We start from the raw sequence: 20,982 nt of genomic DNA, 5'->3' as shown, positions 1-20,982 counted from the left end.
AGGGTCAAATCATTTAAAGTACACAGCAATTCAAGAGACAATTCAAGTAAGCACAGTTCTATTTAATGTAATGATAATTTTTCAATTATTCCCAGTCCTTAGGCTGGGAGAAGACCTCAGTATTTTTTGATTGATGATCGCATTAAACCATCCTGTGGTTTTCTCGATGCACTTTTTGACGTACTGGCTCGATGTTGTTTGACGGATGTGTTGTAATATGCAGTGTGTTTAGAATCGGAATTTGCCCGATGTCCTCCGGCCTTAGTAATTCGTGGAAGCAGGGCTGAGGAGGATTTGTACCGTGTGGCGTGATTCCAAAGCACGGCTGGTGTTTTCGGTTCCTCTATGGCTTGAAGTTCTTTGAAATTTAGAGACGAGTAAACAATCATTTGATTTTGATTAAATTTGAGTTTTGGTAGTGGTGGAAGGAAGCGGTGCCTTGTCTTTGGTATGTAAAACTTCCCCAGTACATTCTCAAGTGAGCTAGTTATAGAGCTGTTCCATTCGTTTAACTCAGTAACATCTGTGTGCTCCTCTGTACTCTGCTGTGTTCCGCGGCGAGTCAAAGAAGTCAAACGCATTATGTGCCTTGCTAATCTACAATAAAATCACATCAACATAAAAAATAATCAGTTTTAGAGCGCGGGTTGACTGAAGTTGTGAACTACTTGCTGTTTTTGATCCCGCTTCTCAATTTGCGGAGAACTCACAAGCTTTGTGTATCCTGTCTTCAAAAGTTACCGTCATAGTGTTGTGGTCTCATATCCCAGCGTAAAATTCACATCCCACCAAACCATTCTACCTTCATATCCAGGCCGAGCGCCGTTTCTACGAACCATCCCCGGCCCGGGTCATTTCTTTCAGAACGACCTTACACGCTGGTATGCTGACTATAGTTGTCGTCAGAAACCTGAGTAGATGTTTGAAAGATAAGTTGTCTACTTGTAGAATAGCGTTGAGTTATCTGTTAAATTCTCTCTTCCCCCGGCGACATCAATTCTATTCTACCTAGAGATTTCGTAAACATGCTAGACCTCGCACCATTATGGCACTTTCAACTCGTAACTTGCCATACCTCCATTTTGGTCCTGGTGAAGTGCGCAGGTTTTTCAGTGTTTCAGCGGAAGCGATCCTCTGAACATCCAGCGGAAGTCTCCGTTGTCCTTTGACTGCCTTTTCCAAATTCCATAATGCTCGTTGGCCAAACGTACCTACATGATAGGAGAGAGGCGCTGCTATAACGTTTGTACTCAGCTATAGGAAAATATCTCCAGAGAATTTTTCATCAAAGTCCCTCAAAATATTTTGGGTGCAGCATGGGAGATCGATGCATGACGTTTGGGAACAACCACGAAAAGAGTAAATGGCGTTTAATGTCTGCAAAAATCTGAATTCTGACAACCGGGCAAAGGGTATAATAAAAGGTTAACTGGACATGTCTTTCTTAGATGGGGAGTGAGTATATTTAAAACAAGCTTTTGCCCGACATCTTCAGTAAAAGTTGAAAAGTCGTCTTTGAACAGTCACAAGAAAAATTTGCACGTTCTAAAACATTTATTCCACAACTGCATTATGGGCTTTCCCTGTGAGAGATAAGACAGCAGACAACACCGTCAAGCGGTTTGGGATAAGCTGCAAAAATATTTGAACAATTATTCCATGAGAAGAGAGATTAATGCTCATAGCCACGTACTGAACGCTTCGTTACCTATGATTTTATGTACAATCCTTTCGTCCTATGGATAACTTATGTGTATTAACCTTCCAAAAGAAACTTTTCTGGAAAAGAAGAGTATTCTTTCATTGATTTCGCGCGACTTCTCCACTGGTAGGATATTTAGGAAATAAACCCCTGCAGGCGGGGGGTTTACCAGAGGATAACACCCGACACTAAAAGATTTGCCGAACAATAAACACTTCGCTTTGGGGACAATTTTTCAGCTGAGAGCATTATCAGCCGGTATACCAGCAGGCCGGAAAGTGGTTTTCATAATGTGCGTACCTTACTGTGGAAAAAGGCCAAATCACCAGTGATGGCAGGGCGTGATTGCCAACAAATAAATGTAAGCTGACTGGCTTACTCGATTTTATTGTACTGTGATTAAATTACAAGAGTTGACACCTAAAATGTGACTTTCTTTTTCTCGTCGAAAAAATCGGTCGACTGATCTTGTACCACGCGACTTGTTTCGCTCAATGAGAACGAGGAAATTATGAATGGATATTGTGGGTTATAAGAGTTGATAGCCTACTAGCAAGAGGCCTATCGGGGTGGGGGGGGGGGGATAGCTCGTGTCCAGAGTTTGTTTTCAACATGTTACCTATATATCTTCCACTTTGTGTCCAAAGCCTCACAGAGGCGTCTGTTGAGGCGCTGATGATAAACTGGCGACTGTCAACAAAATCGAGGCTGATCACTGGCTTGAGATGAGCGCGGAATGAGACCAGTAGCGGAGGGGGCTTGGTGTCGATTGTGCTTCCTCCTCTTTGGCTGTTTCGTCTGCTGATTGACAGCAGTTTCCGTGACAATAATGCTGTTGGCTTCTGCTGGCTTGTATTTATACAATAGTAGGATATCTCCCAAACCTTATAATCAAAATCAACAAAGCAGGCTTCTGTTAAAAATACTACCTTCCCTTAGTCCAACCTTTAGTCTGTACACAACAGCACTTTTTGATTGGTCTCCTATCTCAGGGCGAGCAATGGATACCTGGATGGATGATTTCCGGAATTCTGGGTATTGCTTGTTCATTTTAATAGTTTGCTGTCAAAAAGGACATTTGTTCGCAATGCCCAAAGGAACGCCTCAGTTAACGACGATAGGGGAGCCCTCGCATCAAACACTAAACAGCAGCGATTTTAAATAATTTATGCGCGGTCAATAGTGACAGGTCTGGAGCGAATGATAAATTTCTCCGGAGCTTCATCGTTTCGAGCTCCAGACCTCGGCAGAACAAGGTGAATCACACAAGCACCTTCAAAATGGTGGTCTGCTATGATGGAGGCTCCCTATCAAAAAAGGAGAATCTCGTTCTGCGTGCGCGTGCTTAATACCACTTGACTGGAGGGAAAAGGACTGGAAACTACTTTTGTTACCTTGACAAAACCAGCGGTGTCGCCAGTGACGAGTATGGTATTGTCGCGATCGGTTGTCATGGAGAGAACAGAGTCATGTTCTCCCTGGGCAGCGGTAAAATGCCCTAGCAGTCCCCCGCCAGTTACGCTCCAGGCCCTGACCGAGCCGCCTGAGCCTGTTGTCATCAACGTTGCTGTGGAAAGGCTGTTTTCACGCCCTTCAAGAAACATAACCTAGGCAAAAGAGGGAAAATATTCCGGGCAAATTACTTTTTTAATCTTTTGGAAGACAAAGCTCTGAAAAAAAAAGATGCGGTTAAAATGAGCTGCGAAACATTTTTCTGAAGCAGGATTTGCATCGGGGCAGCAACAATGTTTCTTCACTTGATTCAATTTTTTGTTCCTGAGAAGCAAAACTAAGCTAAATGGGGAACTATCTTGTTTTCTCAACATCATCATATGTATGAAAAAGAAACTAAGTTGTGCCATACACGATGACACCTATATTAGCACGATACAAGGTAGCCTCATGCGCAGACGCTATTTGGCTCGTCACGTCAGTGGGAGGAGTGCGTGACGTGCGAGCTAAGAGAACGTCTGCGTAGGGGGTTAGATACAAGGATGCGACGTGCTTGTATAGATTGTAGAAAGTAATCGGGCTTAACAAACCTTATCACGGTTGTGGAAGCCATCTTGATGGGTAGGCAAACACGTCTGGAAATAACAGCGTTTGTATGGAAATCCGATGTTAAATAATTTTCAGAAAACATCGCTTCTGAAAAATTCATGACTTGGAACTTCAGGCATTAGGAAAAGGATTTTAAAGAAAATAACTGAGGAATGTAGCTATGCTAGAACGCATCTAGTTGCGTTTTGACATTTCCATACATTTGTCTGTAAATCTTTTCCAGCGAACCAGTCGTGAACTGCTATTAAAAATAGTTCGCGGGAAAAAATACAGGGAAATGTATGGCTGGAAAGTTCAAAACACGACTGGACAATTTCTGGCACAGCTACATCCCTCTAATTTTGTTTCTTAAAATCCTTTTCCTAGTGCCAAAAGTTTCCAATTCATGAATTGTTCAGAAGCGACGTGTATTCCGTCCTACAGTAGCTTCAAGGCTTTGTTCTCATTCAATTCGTGCTTTGGATCAGACGCAATTGAACCAGACGGGAAAAGCCATTTACACGAGCGCTTCGCGTCTGTGTTTCCTAATTTACATTGACCCAACATAACGTTTTCTTTACTTAGACTGGAAAAAAAAACTGTACCTTGTCAACTGAAGAGTTGTGATAACTATCTTGGAAGACACCTTCCAATGGTTTATCAAATTGTAAAACACTTTTCTTCTTTTGAGAGACCTCTGAAGCGGAGCTATCCTTGTGAAGCAGTGAAGTGTTCTTGAGCTTCCATGATGACTGCATTATCCTGCGGTACTTTGTACTAACTCCTGCATCAATAGACTTCCTATGATCCAGTCCCTGTTGAAATCTATTCACCGGCTGTATCACTTGACGTGGTAAGGAATAACAAATTACATTACCACGCGAAATCCGTTTCTTAACCTCTCCAGGAATGACAGACTCCACTGTTTCCAAACCATAATCATATCCGTTCAGTTTGCAATTCACATGCCCAGTTTCAATGTTCCATACTTTGACAACTCCATCATAGGCGGAGGTAGCCACCAGGCCAGTAGGGTACAAAGCTGCGGATAAGATGTCGTCCTCGTGAAAATTAGGCCACACACGTGGCTCACTTTCTTCCTCCTCTCGGCAATCTCTAAATAAGGGAAGTTAAAACAACAATTACCCTGTGCTGTGCCTATTCCTCACGACCGCCCTATGGGTCAGGCCACTTGTTCTCTTGCTTAAGCCCATGAAAAGAAAACGAAGCGGCAGGTTAAGAGGGTGGGGGTGGGGAGGCACAATTCCAGGAAGAATAGAGTTCACGATCATCTACATCTTCACAAGAAAGATATTGAATCATGGAAGTTGCGGAGCACCTTAAAAAATACCACATTTGGGAAAAGCGCATGAGAAATTTTGAAGAGCCTACGAATTCACAGATTTCCATTTTAATCTTGCTCTTTGAACTCACTGCTGGGTGAGACTCATTCCACTAACATTATACTACTAAACGCTACCTAGATTACAACACTACCACTAACACTACTTTTCTTAAAATATTATTTACAATATCGCGTTATGAACGGGCAGCTTAACAAATAGAAACGAGCGAACAAAAACAAAAAACAACAAAAAAGTAGTGTAAAGCGGTTCAAGGGTTCTCTCGAATAACCACATCTGTATTAATTAGCTTGCACAGATATACCTTTAGACCACAAAACGACCTGGGAACATAGGAAATAACATTTTTAGTATTTTGCTTAAATTTTTCTCGTTGGGTGCCCCTGTTAACCAGGAAAGGTATAAGGACCTTTAAATTTGAGTACGAGTACGACTTTTAATTTAACTTAATTTTTAATTTAATTTAATGAATTCGTCACTGAGGATATTATACAATAGAAATACAATAAAAATACAGTACAAATACAGGCTGTGACAGGGGAAAGAAACAGAACTTGCGTCGCTATTGCAATCTGAACCCCAAAACTAAAATCTACTTTGCGTGCAATTTCATTTCTAGGGTCTCCTTATCTGCTAATAGAAAAGAGCGAGAATACTGAGGAACTGACTGGATTGGACTGACTGATTCGAAAGTCGTACTCGAACTGAAACTTCTACTCGTTTCTTTTAATCATTACTGACACTTTTTGATATTTATTTTAGTATCAATCCACTCAGATCTAAAGGCCTGTAATGTGTCGTCCGTGTTCAAGTTTTTTCACCTTCCGCGCACGCAGATAAACATCCGCATGCAAGAGAGATTAGTAGTAGCTGTCACTAGTAGGTAATTTCTGGCCAAATTAACTTACAAAAAACATGTTAATCTTACTTGTAAATGGTCACTTTTTTACTCCACCCAACTGTAATGATCTTTTGTTTAAAACACAGAATACCAGTAATCTGCGGGTGAAGTAAACAAATTACAATCGTAAGATATCTACCATTTTGGTGCTTTACGTTACTTTCTAATTTCTAATTTTTTTCTTAAGTCCTTTTTTGAGGACTAGTGTGCAAAACTAATCAGCGTTTGTCTTAAGCCAAGTCATACAGCCTCGAACCGTGTCAACAAAGTAAGTAGGTTCTGTTCCTAAGTAAGTCAAGACTTCGTCAATTAAACGTTATAACACCGTTTATATTCTTTGGGTTAGGGCCTTGAGAATCAACTTGTGTCTATAAGACCGACTCTTGTAAAGCACGCAAACGTGCTTTAGCCTTGAGCTGATTTTACATTCTATGTTATCGCATTTGTATTCTCTTAATTGTGCATGTGACCTTAAAAAACTTATTTTGAGCAAAGAATTGAAGCTGCAGAAGAAGTATACCTCTTGATCATCAACAGGTTGTAATTCGCTCAAACAGCAACCGTTATTAAAGTTCCAAATCCGAACCGTTCCATCTCCTGCTCCGGTGATGAGGCGCCTTTTGGACGGGTCAAACCTCATCGCTGTGATTTCCGAATTACCATGAGCATTTGAAAACTGAATGATCTTCTCGCCAGTCTCGAGGCTCCAAACACAAACTACAGAATCATAGCATGCACTAACAACCTACGGACAATAAGAATGTTTCTCATCAGTAGACTGAATTTACCACAACAAATTAGATTGTTTCCCAGGTTTCTCGTCGGCTGGTTTTCAAGGCAACTGAGACCCAATCAAGTGGTGAACTGCAGTCAAACCGGAAGAATGAAAGCCAGCAGATGGGACTGACTAACTTTCAAAGATAATTTTAACAATGGAACAAAAAGAAGATAACGAAGATATTACGCGATATTACACCAGTTAGAGAGAAAATGTAGATTTTTTTTGTTCTTATGTCAAGCTAAACAATTTCTAGCTAAGACTGCCGCAGTTTTTCTCTGATTCTTGGTATGAGAACAAAACACAACAACTTCTGAAAATTCCTTAACTAGAGTTGCAGACTTGTTTTTAAGGTTTGTATTTTGTGCTGCGCTGTTTGTTAGTGTACAAAGTAAACTGTATCCATTTGGACTACCCGAAAGAGAGAAGAGTTCCAGTTTGTTTTTGCAAACAGGAGATAACCCGCCTCTATGTAATCTGACGTGAGCAATTACTCTTACACAAAGAACAGAAATAGAAATGCTTATGACGTGATAGCCTCAATGACAAACGTCTCGTTTTGCATCTTGATGATAGTGGTATCACGGTACTGTTTTCATTTTCCATAAGAGTATGTTCCTTGAATATTAGTCATTTTTCTGTTCAGGTCACGTAACCTGCCAACTGTGGTTGGCCAAACAGCATGTCCGTGAAAATGAGGGTTTCCAAGGTATGATCGTTGGGAATTTTCATGGCAACACTGATATGCTACGTACACTCAATTGTGTTGCTTAGGAAAACAAACTTTCAAAGCCTACCAAGAAGATAGGAAGAGGGTGTGATGGTTGGGAACTTTCATGGCAACACTGATATGGTACGTAAGATTGTGTCCTCTTAATGTTGCTTAGGAAAACAAATCAGTTTTCAAAGACTACCAAGAAGCTACGAAAATTGCCCCCACCCCCAGGATTGGTCAGAAAAACATCGCAAGTGCCCGGGCATTACCTACTGCCCGATTATTTCTAAACCATGCAGGAAGATACAATACACGCTGTCATAACTTCTTTGGTTTCTCCCGCGCCTTTCATTCGACCCAATGTGCCGTTCTAGGCTTCGAAGTTATGACGCAAAGGGCCGCGTGCATCAGCACACCCACCGGAAAATAAGCCATCAAGAAAAGACCTCATCGTTCAAGTTTTCTGTCTATTTCTTGGTGCATGGATCTTGTTTCGTTCCCTGCATTTCAAAGAGCCTAAAATAGGTTTGCCACAGGTTAGTGAATGAAGAAAATTAACTACCTGGTCAAACAGATCGTTGTAAATGGCGGCGCATATGGGTTTAAAATGACTGCTGATGTCCCGCTCTTCTGAAGGCTCTTCGCTTTTTCCCGCGATTACTGACAACTAACAAAGAGAAAAGAAACATTAATAAAGACCAAGTTAGACGGGCATTATTTTCTTGCAACTTGTCGCAGAACAAATGTTGCGTTACAAGTTAGAATTGTTTGCTACTCGTATTAGCAATCTCCGCGCGCAACAAATTTTTATGTTCACTTACAGAAAAGTAGCCGAAACGACGTCGACTTTCTGCAACAGGATAATTTGTTGCTTGCAGGGGTGGCAATACGCGTAACAATATACGTACAGTCAAACCGGCTCCATGTGTTTTTTTCCCAGTCAAATCCCTATAGTAGGAACCTCTCATAAGCGACCGCGACCACTTTTTGAGGTGACGGCATTAAAATTTTCATTGTTTTTAACCTCTTGTAAGCGACCACCTGACACATGGTCTGATCTCCATATTCGCTGTATGTACTAACCAAATTAGAGTTTACGTGGAACTTTTAATAATAACCTAACACTGCTTGTGTTGTAACAAGGAAAATGTATGCAATAAATTCTCTTCGAATAAGTAGATGCGTCAGACCTGTTCCTTTAAGAGACCCCCTCTGGTTCGACTCCTGTAACCGATCACCTCCCGTAAGCGACCACTAAATCTTGGCATTTTGGGTGCTCGCTTACGGGAGGGAGGTTCGACTATAGTTCGGTGCGTGGTTTTTTGTAGAAAAGTACAACAAGCATATCACAGAAGTGCTATGTCTCCAGGGCTCCAGCATTGATTATGTGATTATTAATGAAAGAGTTTAGAAGAAATAGCAGAATAAATCGGTGCTTACTTTCGACTGAAAAGTTTACAAGGTATGTGGCTTGATGATTAGTGACGTCTACACAAAAATAATGTTTATCAACCTCCCTCGGTGAAAATACCATGGGAAAACCACTCATTGTTCGATGGTGTGGAGGCATAACAATCATTGTAATAATTGCAAAGAGGTTTTGATTTATAGGTGTTTTTGTTGTCATTTTGAGTCGTTTTGAAAGAGACTGGCATCAGAGCGAAGGCCGAGTTTATTTATTAAATGATTTTAACGTGATTGTTTGCAGCCCGTCGGAAATTGGACCGCAAACGAACGTTGTTTATTTGTTAACTAGTCATCTGAGTATCCTGTGCCTATATTTGTGTACAAGCGCAGAATATCATATATTGAAGCTGCTAAAAACCTCACAAAAACACAGTTTTTTTAGGATCATAAAAGTTATTCTGGGCCCAGTTGTTCAAAGCCCGATTAAGCTAATCCTGGATTAACGTGACTTTTATTCGAGTTTAATTACTAATCAATAAAGATTCTTCCAAAAGATTTTTGGCCCTCAGTTTTGACTTAGACTTTCCTTTACCTTTAGCTTGAAATTAGCCTTTAAAACCATTTTTAAACCAGCGAGATGAAAACCTCGATTAACTTTTAATCGTAGATTAACGTTAATCGGCTTTCGAACACCCGGCCCTGTTCGTTAAGGAGATAATCAGCTCAGCAATAGCCTCACCTGATTGGTTCCTACAAGAATACAAGGTGACTTGGAGTTGAAGTACAGGCTGGAGATCAGATGGGGGCCTGGTAACAAGGATCGAGCAGGAATGGTTTGTACGCAGCACAAGTCGCGCATGTCCCAAATCTTGATAACCTGAGCAAGAAACATTTCACATAGTTAGGTTTGCGTGATCGAGGTATATAAAAAAGTATGTGTAATATTTACTTACTGAACGGAAAATAAACCGGTAAAAGCGATTTAATGTTGAGAAGGAAAAGGGCAAGCAAAGGTGATAAAAAAGCACTAAGCCACCTTTTTCCATTTATAGCATAAAAAAGGAAGCGAAAAAGCCAGCAGTGAACCCCGCAAATATCATTATTAGTTTCACTTGGACACTCATTAGATATTACATGGAGTAACATTGACAAAAAAGACAGTTCTGCTTGGAAATCTTTTTAAATAGTAGATCCAAAACGAAACACTTTGTACTGACTAATACGTAGACTTGAAAATGTGTATGATGTAAGTTTGTCAGTCTTGCTTGCCTGCGATTATATGTAAACAGGATACGGCTAATTTGTTAATAGTTGTTCATATCACCTGCAAAGCAGCAAGATCCTAGAACCGAACTGGACTTCAAATTAAAACAAAATCCTTATTACTTGATGCACCAACGTCATCGACTTAACTTTGTATAAACAAAAGAGTGATAATGTAGACATTACTCCGCTACGTATCACTTTTACAAGGTATGATTAACCAGTTCATCCACTTTTTAAAAACGAAACACCTGGTAAATGTAGTCTTATGATATCAGACTGACCTTGTCCTGAGCGGCGCTGATAATTTCTCCCTTGTCGCTGTTCACTATGATGTGAGTCACTGCTGAACTGTGACCCTTGAGTTTCTGAAACATTAAAGTTAAATCAGCTCTTGTTCTAAATGGTTTCATTGGCGGAAAAAAACAACTCCCAATTATATCTACGGGTTCTTATCACAAGAACTTTCACTACTAGCATAGCCTGCGCAGCAGTCGTTTCCTTTCGCGAGGAGAAAACGAAAGGGAGCGCTGGGGGGGGGGGGGGATGGGAGGAAGTTTGCTCCTGCCTCTCGCGCTCTCTGAAAGGAAGCGACCGCTACGCAGGCTACTACCAGCACTCCCGGGTTTAAAGCTGACAAAAACTAGTTTTTCGTGTCAGACTCGTTTGTATGCCCTAAAATGGTGAATGGTTTCCTACCACATCATATCTCAGATAGCCTAGTCAGTAATGCTAATGTTCGACAATAGTACAATTACAAGCATTAAGGAGTGTCGAGAAATGTTTCCAGGGCCTAGACTACAACCCTAAATTCCTGGACAAAAGTCCTTTGGACAAGGCTTCGGTGATACCAGATAAAAGAAATTTGCTCACCGATGTCGCTTTAGCCGGGATGTAAGGATTCCACAAACGTACGTAATGATCCAGACCGCCTGTGACTGATGGAAAGTAATATCAAGCGGTTAGATGGTTAGGAAAAACCAGGCTGCTGATGGAAGTCATAAATTAGAACAGAAAGAAAGAGTACTTGGTGACCGTGTTTTTCAGGATAGAGTTGTCGATACCTTCGGAATCGTTTTTACAACCATCGAATTTTTGTTCGTTTGTCTTTTTTTATTGCTGTTGTTGTTGTTGTTTTTCATTTGTGAGGAGAGGGATCATAAGTTTTGTAATTTTACGGTTAGATAAATTGAATGAAAAACTAAAAATTGTGTTACCTATAACATTCCATTCCTTACAGTAGTCAAATGATAAGATGCCTTTACGGATGCGGAACACGGAACTCCTGTGGTAAAGAAATCAATTGATCAGTTTTAGAAAACAACAACAAGTAAACAACTAAAAGTTTATTCACAGTTCTATAAGCCTTTCAAATTGGCTCTTCTTCTGCGAGTGAGTCTATATTACAACGTGTTTATCTGTGAAATCAAATAAAATCACGAAGATTTTTGTGTAGTGTAGAAATATGCGAAAATAAAGTAATACAGGGAAGGTTACATGAATCTGACGGTGGAACATTTTGAACGTTGCTGTAGTGGAGAGCTTTTTCTACAGCAAACTTTATGTTTTACCCATGTTCTAGAAATAGCAACTGAACTGGATGTACTTCACTTTACTGTGACTTGCGATTTATCTGTGTTATGAAACTGAGAGAAACCCCGATAGAGTCGACAAAATTGATACTTGTACTAACGTCTTTTTCCTGTCCACGTCTCCAAGATACATTGAAGTGTTGCTTGCTGTAGCACAAGAGATGAAACATTGCAAGGACGGGTAGTATTTCACTTTACGAACCCAGTCTTCATGAAGGCCCTATAATTACAGCGCACAGTACAGTAAGGAAGCTATGGCATTTAACGTCACAAAGGACTAACAGAGGTTGAGATACCAGCCTCGGGTTCATCGAAAGGTTACCTAGAGCTCCGCGTTCAAAATAGCGTTGCGTACAACGCGCCGATACCCAAAGAACTTGGTTACGATGTTGATCTCTAGGTTCACAAAACAAATATCAATAAACAACACTCCATTTCGCGTTAGTGTCGGTCACTAGGTATTCATTTCGATGGCTGTTGTTTGGTTGCTGAAGTACAAAACAGCAGAAAAATATGCTACATTGTTTTAAAATCACGCCCAGTTAGCTGAAGAATAGGAAGTGGAAGTTAGGTACTGTGTCACCAATGCTGGTGGTTTTTTTCTTTTTTGGTGGTGGTGGTGGTGGTGGGGGGGATGCCCAAAAGTATTGCCTGATGAGGGGGGGGGGGGGGGGAGGGGCATGCAAGAAACGTTCGGGGGCTAGGGGGGCATAACAATTTCCAAATGACCCTCCCCCAAATCCCACCAGAGCCCCCCCCCCCCCCCCCCCCCTCTCTCATAAAAAATGAACCGTCCCTAAGTCGAGAAGAAATAGATATACTGCATATAAAGTGATCATCTGCCACTGAACAATTACTACGACACATGCTGGTTATTTGTGTTGATTTTGTTATATATATTTTTTCAATTGGTGGAGATATGTACAGTAATAGACTGCAAATTATTGAATGAGTGCAGCATTATACTTACCTTAAATTGAAAAAGTGTAAGATTAGAATGCTTTCCCTGTTGAAGTTCTGGCATAGAAACTCTTCTGAATGAGACTACAAAACAACGAAGAGAAAAAACATCAAACAGTCATCGTAATATTGCATCAGTTAAGAAGCACCGGTGTGCAGTAGCTACAAACGTGTATTGTGAGCACTTTGAATTGTATGACTGACGACGAGCTTTTGTAATCGTTTAATAGCGCTAGGGGTGCAACTGTTTATGGTAATGGTTATTGAATAAAATGAAGCAAGATGTTACTGTAAAAAAAAGCTTGATGTTATGGATCACACTTTCTTCTTACAAAAAATATCCAGTCCTATCAATAGAGAGATTTAGGATAGCGTGTACGGCAAACGGCAACCGCGGTGAGATTGGCGTTTTTGTTTTCTTGAAATAATGAGCACATTGACGAGAAAAGTGCAAAATAATTCTGGTTTTGATGCCGATACAAAACTACTCAATTTTACTGCGAAACTGAAAACACTGAGCGGCAAATGTAGGACAAACATGGTCACGTGGTCATTTCTGCCTTTACCAGATTCTTACCCTGCGTTATTCCGACTGACCTGAGCAAAACATCGGACAGTTTACTTGGTATCGGAGAGACCAAATAGGCACCTCCGTAAATGATTAGGCTGATTTAGACAGTACTGCTAACGACTGCCGTATGCGATTTCTGCAGCAAGTGCTGCTCGTGTCATGCAAAAACATTGTACACAGCTTTCGTCGTCCAACGTTGCGTTTGCCTACGATTGTCGTAGTAGGGATAACAAATTATTTTACAAAATCGCCATTTCAAGTTCCGTGAGCAACAATCATATGATTTTACTGACGAAACAATTCGTAACCTTATTTCGTCTGATTCAACATGCATGTCGCATACGACAAAGTTGTTTCTCCTAAATGACTAAGCTTTGTCCCTTGTTAGGTGTTTTAATTGAAGCCTTTCTTTTGTACTAATTTAAAAAAAACACTATCTCCAATGTATAGCCTATACGTATGTTAGCATAGTTTGAAGCCACTATCTTAAATTTACCTGAAGGAATCTGCTGGCCAATGTTCAAGTCAAACAAAGATCCAGTGATTGCAGAAAACTTTAAACAAAACACGGACCCACCAGCATCACCAAACAACAGAATTCCCTCATTTAAATTGGCTGCATTATACCTAAAACATATTCAATATACGCGAGACTTAGCAACTGACAGGCCTAAGTATCTCTACTGTAGCCCTTTAAAAAAGAGGTACAGATGGAAAATACTAAGAATAAGAGTTTGCACGCCTATCCTAGAGGTTCTCAATAGTAATTATGGTCAGCTTTAAACGCCAAAAGAAAATGAGTTTAAAATGTTTAAGGAAGGCCGTTTCTTTCTGCGAGAGTTACAAGCTGTTACATTTGGAGGTCAGTTCTCTGAGTAGTTTTTCAGTCCCCGAAGAGCCATAATTACACATAATTTCCTCGGTATTCTTGTAATCTTCTCTACTTTGTTGCCATCGGGTATATACAGTAAATGCAAAGCAAATGAATTATCTGAATATGATGAGCAAGGTATGGCGCTCCCCCACCTACAGCACTCACACCAAGCTGAAACTCTACCATAGTTGTTAGTGAGTGAGTGAGTGAGTGAGTGAGTGAGTGAGTGAGTGAGTGAGCGAGCGAGTGAGTGAGTGAGTGAGTGAGTGAGTGAGTGAGTGAGTGAGTGCAAAGCAAATGAACACTGAGGAACACGGTAAATATGATCTTACCAGTAATCCATGGTGAGCACACAATAATCCAAGCTACAGATCACAAACTGTTTGTCAAAACTGTTTGCCGAGCAGTCATAAAACGCTACAATGGAAAAATGAATGCTGTTGATTTAGCTTCCTGACATAACTTGCAGCTAGCCTGTTCCAGACTCTCAGATAGTAAGGTCGACTAAGGGCTAAAATCAGAAAGAGAAACGAAAATTTAAAGCGCGAGACTGAGTAGGGAGTGTAGTTTGCGCGCGTTTTTTTGTCGCGTTCGCTCTCTAATTTAAGCCGTACCCTTGCCCCACTATTTCATAGCCTGGAACAGGTTACCAGTTTAAGTTGGTGGTCTTTTCCCAAATAGAATATAAAAAAAAAGAAGACAATGCAATAGCAACATCAATTGGCTTTGAGGGCTCATTGGGTTTTGAGTTGAAATATTGCAAATCTAACAAATTACGTCCCACTTTCAACAACTCACTAACAAATCCTAGCAATATGCAGGATGTTTGTCCCATGAACCTAGTTTAATGGCCTTAGCTCCCATGAGTCTCCTGTAGCTCAGTGGTAGAGCATCCGAACTAGTAATCGGAAGGTCTTAGGTTCGACTCCTGATAGGAGCACTCGGATTTCTTTTTTCCGAGTATGCCTGTGTCACTTTCTGGAATAATCATCATTCTCATCCATTCACCAGGCTGGAAATATACCATCACATTTCTTTCATAACTCACAAACAGTTCGACAGAAATTTTGCTCCACGGGTTCACAAGTAGCGGCACATCATTGTAACAAGTTTTAGTTTCAGTTTATTGATTGCCTCTCACACACAAATACAACATTAACAAATTAAACATTAACAAGGCAAGGTAACGGCCGGACTACCTTGGTTATGGTAACGAAGGATACAAACCTATCTCTCTGTCTGCTGTCGACAGCGCGAGCTTTTTGGCGTTTGGTAACACTACACAGTCTGTGATCCACACATTCTTACTGGCCTTACCCTCATGGCCTAACTGTAAAAAATACCATTACAATACTGATTACATATTTTCTTTTCATTAATTTTATTTTTCAGTGTAAATGCATGGAGACTTCCTTTAAAAGCACATGGTAGTATCTTTAAATTGCTGGCGAAAATCCCCTGATGAGGATGATTTCATATTTTGCTGGACGTGAAAACTGATCTGATTATAAGTTACATCAGGTAGTGTAGCTAATACACTCGTAAATCAATGAGGGCACCGGTCAAGGCTAGAACACTATCAATGTGACTATAATGTGATCATAAGTCTGTCACTTTTGATGATAACAGTTCACAGCTGATCACTTACTGAGAGGGTTTTCAGAGGATGCGTGAGGTCCATACTCCAGAAGTGTAACGTTCCTTCCTTGCTGACGGACACGTACCTTCCGCCATTGCTGTCAGTTGGGTCATCAGTTCCGTGCGACAGCTTCGGCAGGTATGTTATCCGTGTGATGGTGTCACGATGACAACTAAAAACAAAACAAAGTTAAAGCAAGTGTATTGCGTGTGGCAAATAGGTCATCTAATTGATTAAAGGTATGGCAAAAAAAAACTCCAAAGGAAGCTGAAATCAGTGAGTAATGTTAGTTAGAACAAGCAAGATTAAAACGGCTACCGAGAAACAACTCCAGCTAGCGGTCAGGGATGAGTTGCTCGAAGCCTGGTTAGCGCTAACCATTGGTTAATAGGTATTAAAACCTATAGGTTGTCATGGCATTTAACCCTGGGCCCCGGGCGGGACTTGTACCCGGGACCTTCGGATTCCAAGTCTGGCACCCTAACCACTTGGCCACGCTGCCTCCTGGGAAAGAGACGAAACTCGTCAGTGCAGGGGCATCCTCGGAGACCCAGGGCAGTTATTTGGGTAGAAGGGATTTTCGTGGGTGAAAGTTTATTGTATGAACGGGAGAGCCAATCAAAAGCGGGGAATTCAAATGCTTCTGGAACTGGTTCGGTAAGAGTAATTGCCCTGGGGCTCTCCCGTTCTTACGATAGACTTTCGCCCACGAAAATTTCTTCCACCCGACTAACTGTCACTGGGTATCCGAGGATGATGCAGGGGTAACTTTCTTGTTAGGGAGATCCTAGCGGAGGGGTTACTCGTTTCTTGTTGGTGAGGTCAGAATGCAGTAAGTACCTTGGGATTTCCCGAGCTGGATGTGGAAATTCCATCTGTAAGAAAACAAAATATTTTAGCATCAAATTGGTTATAAATACGTTTCACGGAATTCCTCCCCATTTGTGGATTCCTTTTTGTTGTTGTTTGGTCTCTGAGAAAAAACATAACTTCATACAGAAATTCACTGCTCTTGTTCTTTTTTCACCCTTGTTAAGAGCCAGACAAAACTCTCAATTGTTTTTTACGAGACCTTCAGTTTTTAAACAAACAGCACCACAGCATAGTACTTTTGAGGAATTCTCATTTGAGTGATTGCAACGGCATTAGGGTCTCACCCAGAGTTCAAAAGAAAGGAACACAATACATGAACTAAGGTACGAATCTGAGATTGATGGAGGCATTTTACAAGAAGGTAATCGGCTTAACATCATTAGTAAAAACAAAGCATTCCACCTAACCTCTCTATCTTCACTTGTCATAACATCCTTTAGTTGCGTTTCCAACAACATGTACGAGCAAAACTCTTCCTAAATAAAGAATCAAAAGAACTTTAGTTTCTTGCAAGTTTTAAGGTATTTGTAGAATTACCACTTAACCTTGTTTATCCTTCATTTACCGCTCGCTGTTTCCAGTTTCTCAGTATCGCTAAGTAAAGTTTAGTAGTTTTACGTTAGCATAAGAGGCCAGAATTATTTTGCACTATTCTCATCTATGTGCTCATTTTTTAAAGAAACTGATAAACGCGAATCCGGCTCAAGTTTGCCGTTTGCCGTAAACGTGCGTCAAACTCTATTATTACATAAAATCAAACGGCTAAGACTTAATAAAACTCGATCATACCCAGTCTACTGTACCATCGCAGTTGGCGTCTACTTTCATGAATATGATGGCAAGTTGATTGTCATCAGGCTGTAAAAAGAGAGGCAAGTAAGACTTGGTTTGAAATTGAACAAGCATTCAGTGATCTTGGTGATCTTGGAAGATATGTCTGATTACGTTCGCTTACCACTTCACCTTTACCCGCCATAGTCTTAATCATTGCCTGACGAAACTCGTCCAAGTCTAGTCCACCTCCACCATCTTCATCTGCTTCCTTGAAAATAAGACATGCTTTATAAGTGATCGGCCTTGACGTGTTTGATTCAGAATAGCAGGGGGATTTAATTTTGAATGAATGAATGAATGAATGAACGGACGGACGGATGGATTCGTGGCTGAATGGATGGATGGATGGATGGATGGATTTGGAACGACAATAAACGTTTTGCTCTACATTGAGTATGTAAAAAACCGGACGTCAGCGTTAAGGTGACCTTTGGTTTTTTTTAACCGCAATCGATCATTTCTTTTTTCTTATTTCGGAGCTATATGTCTCAACCCGTGTGACATTTAAAGTAAACCAGGGATAGCCACACATCGAAGATTACGTCCGCAACTCTTTACGAACAGTAATGAGGGTTCTTTAACGTGTTCTAATGACTGAACTGAATAGTTCAGTTGACACCAAAACTACCTTCGCGGTTCAAAATCAAGATAAGACTTCGGTGAAAACAACTCACGTGCACTGCGCAGTGTTTCAAATGTTACAAAATTTAGTACTGATTGGTACGGCATCGTGAAGTTTAAAATTAAATTTGACAAAAGTTGAAGTTCATCCTGTTACCTCACAGCGAGTAGATGTTTCTTGTTCGTGGTTTTGTCTGCTCGCAAGGTTTTAAGGTGGTGTTACACAGGACAATTTTTTCAACGTAGCACCGTGCGCTAACAACTTTAAACGCAACATTTTGTTGAGGCAGAGCTAAGCGTTGCAAGTTTATGAGGACATACAAAATGTATTGCCGCAACAAATTGCTTCGTTAAAAGTAGTTTTTCGCCCTTTTACACGATTACATTCCGCGTAATACCACCAGCTGCAGTGCAGGCCGATGTGGTCAAACGGATATGAAACAGGTCATACTTAGAATTTTATTGTTTCTTAATAAAAAAAATTTTGAACTTATAAACTGATATATTTACCGGAGTAAAACAATTTACAGACCTCAAATATTTGCTGGAGCATTTCCAAATTTTCATTATTCATCTGATCCTCTAGTTTAACCATGGCCGGCTTGGGCGGTTCATTATCAGTCTGTTAAATAAGAGCCATACAACATGAGAGCTGAGGTACTTACAATAATCTCTAAGCATCTTCGAAACATTACCACAGACGTACCAGAGAAATCCAGGGAACCTGCTGGTCGAGCACCCTTTATTACTGTAATTTCAGTTGACTGGTTTGAAAATCACGCGCGAACTGAACTTCCCCCGTTGTTTTTACTAAGTTATACAAAGACAGCATTGTTTGGTTTGGGATTAGTTAATAATTTTACAAGTATTCGTTTCCTACGCCTCACCCTGTGCCATTTGCCTTTCAAAAATTTCAAACATAGGGGGTAAAGTGGATGAATTTGGATTTTGGATTCTGATAAAATAGATTTCTGACCTATTGTATTCAAGAAACTATATTGAATCTGCGCTAAATCTGTTTGTTGTGGGTTTTTGCCGATCCTGGATACGCTGGGATTTTCAAGATTTGAAAGTGAAATAAAGTACAGAACCTTAATATCATTGACAATTGAATTGCATGAGTGACATTATGTCTAACTCTGACACTCTTGTAACTCTTGACAGTTTTACCTTGCTAGCTGTTCTTGGTGATTTTAATCCATGTTGTTCAGCGCTTGCAGTCGGCCATTCCTCGCTTTTCGCACTAACGCTCGACCCATCCGACTCCTCGTCTTCTGAAAATTGTTCTTCTTCCTCGACAGGCGAGAAATACATTTTATTTCTTGTCTCCTCTTCTTCCATTTTGCTTTGTTATCCACAAAACATTTATGATATCCACTTACGTCACAAAGGGAGAATAAAAAAGTATTTTGTGTCACCAGAGCGCGCGCATAAGAAAGTTGACAAAAGTAAAATAAAGTAAAGTGAAGCGAATGCCAGTCACATGCTTCTTCCAGTTAGTACGGTTTAACTCCAGACCTCCTGCCTCATTCCATGTCATTCTAATCCTAGGTCCTTGATGATGGTAATTTTCCAGGGTTTTCTTGGTTTCATTATTTTGTCCCTACCTTTTAGTGTACAGGTCAAAACCTGCCGAGAAATTGTAATTCTTGCCATTCTATGTAAGTGTCCAAACTAAAGCAAGCGCCCTTTGGGAGAAGACACGGCGATACCCTTTCTTGCCGGCTTAGTTCACCTTCATTCCACAATGTCTTCTCAGACACTGACTATTGAACACATCCATCTTGTTACCGCTTGTGGCTTCATGCTCCAGCTCTGTCCATCGTATATCAAAACCGAGAGTATTCAACTTCTGTAGCCGATAAGAAGGCTAAGCCGTTTCCTTTATCATATACTTTTTAAAGTCGAGGATTTCCTTCCTGCCTTGCCAAACATTTGGTTGATCTCTTCATACAGCTCCCTGTCAGCTGTATTTGTGCTCCATTGGTGGGATAGTTATGTATACAAAAGAGAGGCGGTGTTGTCTATCAGCCTGTCAGCCTACGATCTTGTTTGCAGCGGGCTACTCCATGACTAAAACTACGCAGAATTATTGTATTATGAAGGGGGCCTATAAACAATGTCTTCATAGTCACAAAGCCTCTTATGAGGCCCAAAATACTAAGTTAAACTCTGATAGCTTATCAAAATCATGACAACGTCGTGAGAAAAGCATATCCTGTCAATGTGAAGTCTTCTGTCTAAAGGGGAGGGAAAAAAAGCAAATATTGTATCAGAACAAACCTTAACTGTAACTAGTGTCTCCCCCGCCATTTTGTATTTTTCTTTCAACATGTATCTGTACAATCAGTGTTTGTTTGTCTGTCTTCTTTTAGTTTTTTGTTTTTTTTCTTTTTCGGATGGCAAAGGTCCATTAAAAAAACAGTTTATTGTAGAAATTGGCCCGATGATTAGACCAACGGTTAGGCCTTATCTGTCTAAATGTGATTTGGCAGAAGGGACGTATACTTACTAACCGAGTTCGAGGTCCGTACCGTAAGTTACGGAACGGGAAAAAGGAGGATCCGTAACATACAGCACGGACCGAGAAAACGAGGTTAGTAAGATATTTATTATATTTCTGACGTTAATCGGGCGCGCGGGAAAGGAAACTAGTTGAGGTTTAGAGGGCCGTACAGTGAAATATAGTCTGTTCCAGGCTCCTAGAGACACGCGCGAAGGAAATTCGGAAACGACTCACTCGCCCCCATAACAATTGGTGGGAGAGAGCCGGGGAAGCCAGGACTTCCAACTCGTTCTCAAGGAAAATAAGGCCGGACTCGCCGGAGGGCCACTTTTTATCTTCATC

General features: G+C 40.7%; 1 protein-coding gene across 1 annotated transcript; it reads right to left on the bottom strand.

The window, feature by feature from the left end:
* Positions 1-41: 41 nt before the first annotated feature.
* Positions 42-19,518, bottom strand: LOC146457865 (cilia- and flagella-associated protein 337-like). Its single transcript, XM_085091519.1, has 24 exons — positions 19,305-19,518; positions 18,667-18,756; positions 17,635-17,721; positions 17,469-17,537; positions 17,087-17,155; positions 16,647-16,681; positions 15,816-15,978; positions 15,395-15,497; positions 14,500-14,584; positions 13,790-13,920; positions 12,733-12,806; positions 11,864-11,982; positions 11,388-11,455; positions 11,044-11,108; positions 10,455-10,538; positions 9,647-9,784; positions 8,063-8,167; positions 6,528-6,752; positions 6,035-6,105; positions 4,348-4,858; positions 3,097-3,309; positions 2,322-2,586; positions 1,076-1,211; positions 42-597 (listed from the first exon to the last, which is right to left on the bottom strand). Exons 1-24 carry the CDS (start codon positions 19,473-19,475, stop codon positions 117-119), a joined length of 3,558 nt encoding a protein of 1,185 aa, XP_084947645.1. The 5' UTR covers positions 19,476-19,518; the 3' UTR covers positions 42-116.
* Between the last annotated feature and the right edge of the window lie 1,464 nt (positions 19,519-20,982).

This window comes from Pavona decussata, unplaced genomic scaffold (genome assembly GCF_977016875.1).
Source record: "Pavona decussata unplaced genomic scaffold, jaPavDecu1.1 SCAFFOLD_237, whole genome shotgun sequence".
Taxonomy (NCBI): domain Eukaryota; kingdom Metazoa; phylum Cnidaria; class Anthozoa; order Scleractinia; family Agariciidae; genus Pavona; species Pavona decussata.
Note: the sequence above shows the minus strand (reverse complement) of the source record. Positions and strands in the feature narration are given on the sequence as shown.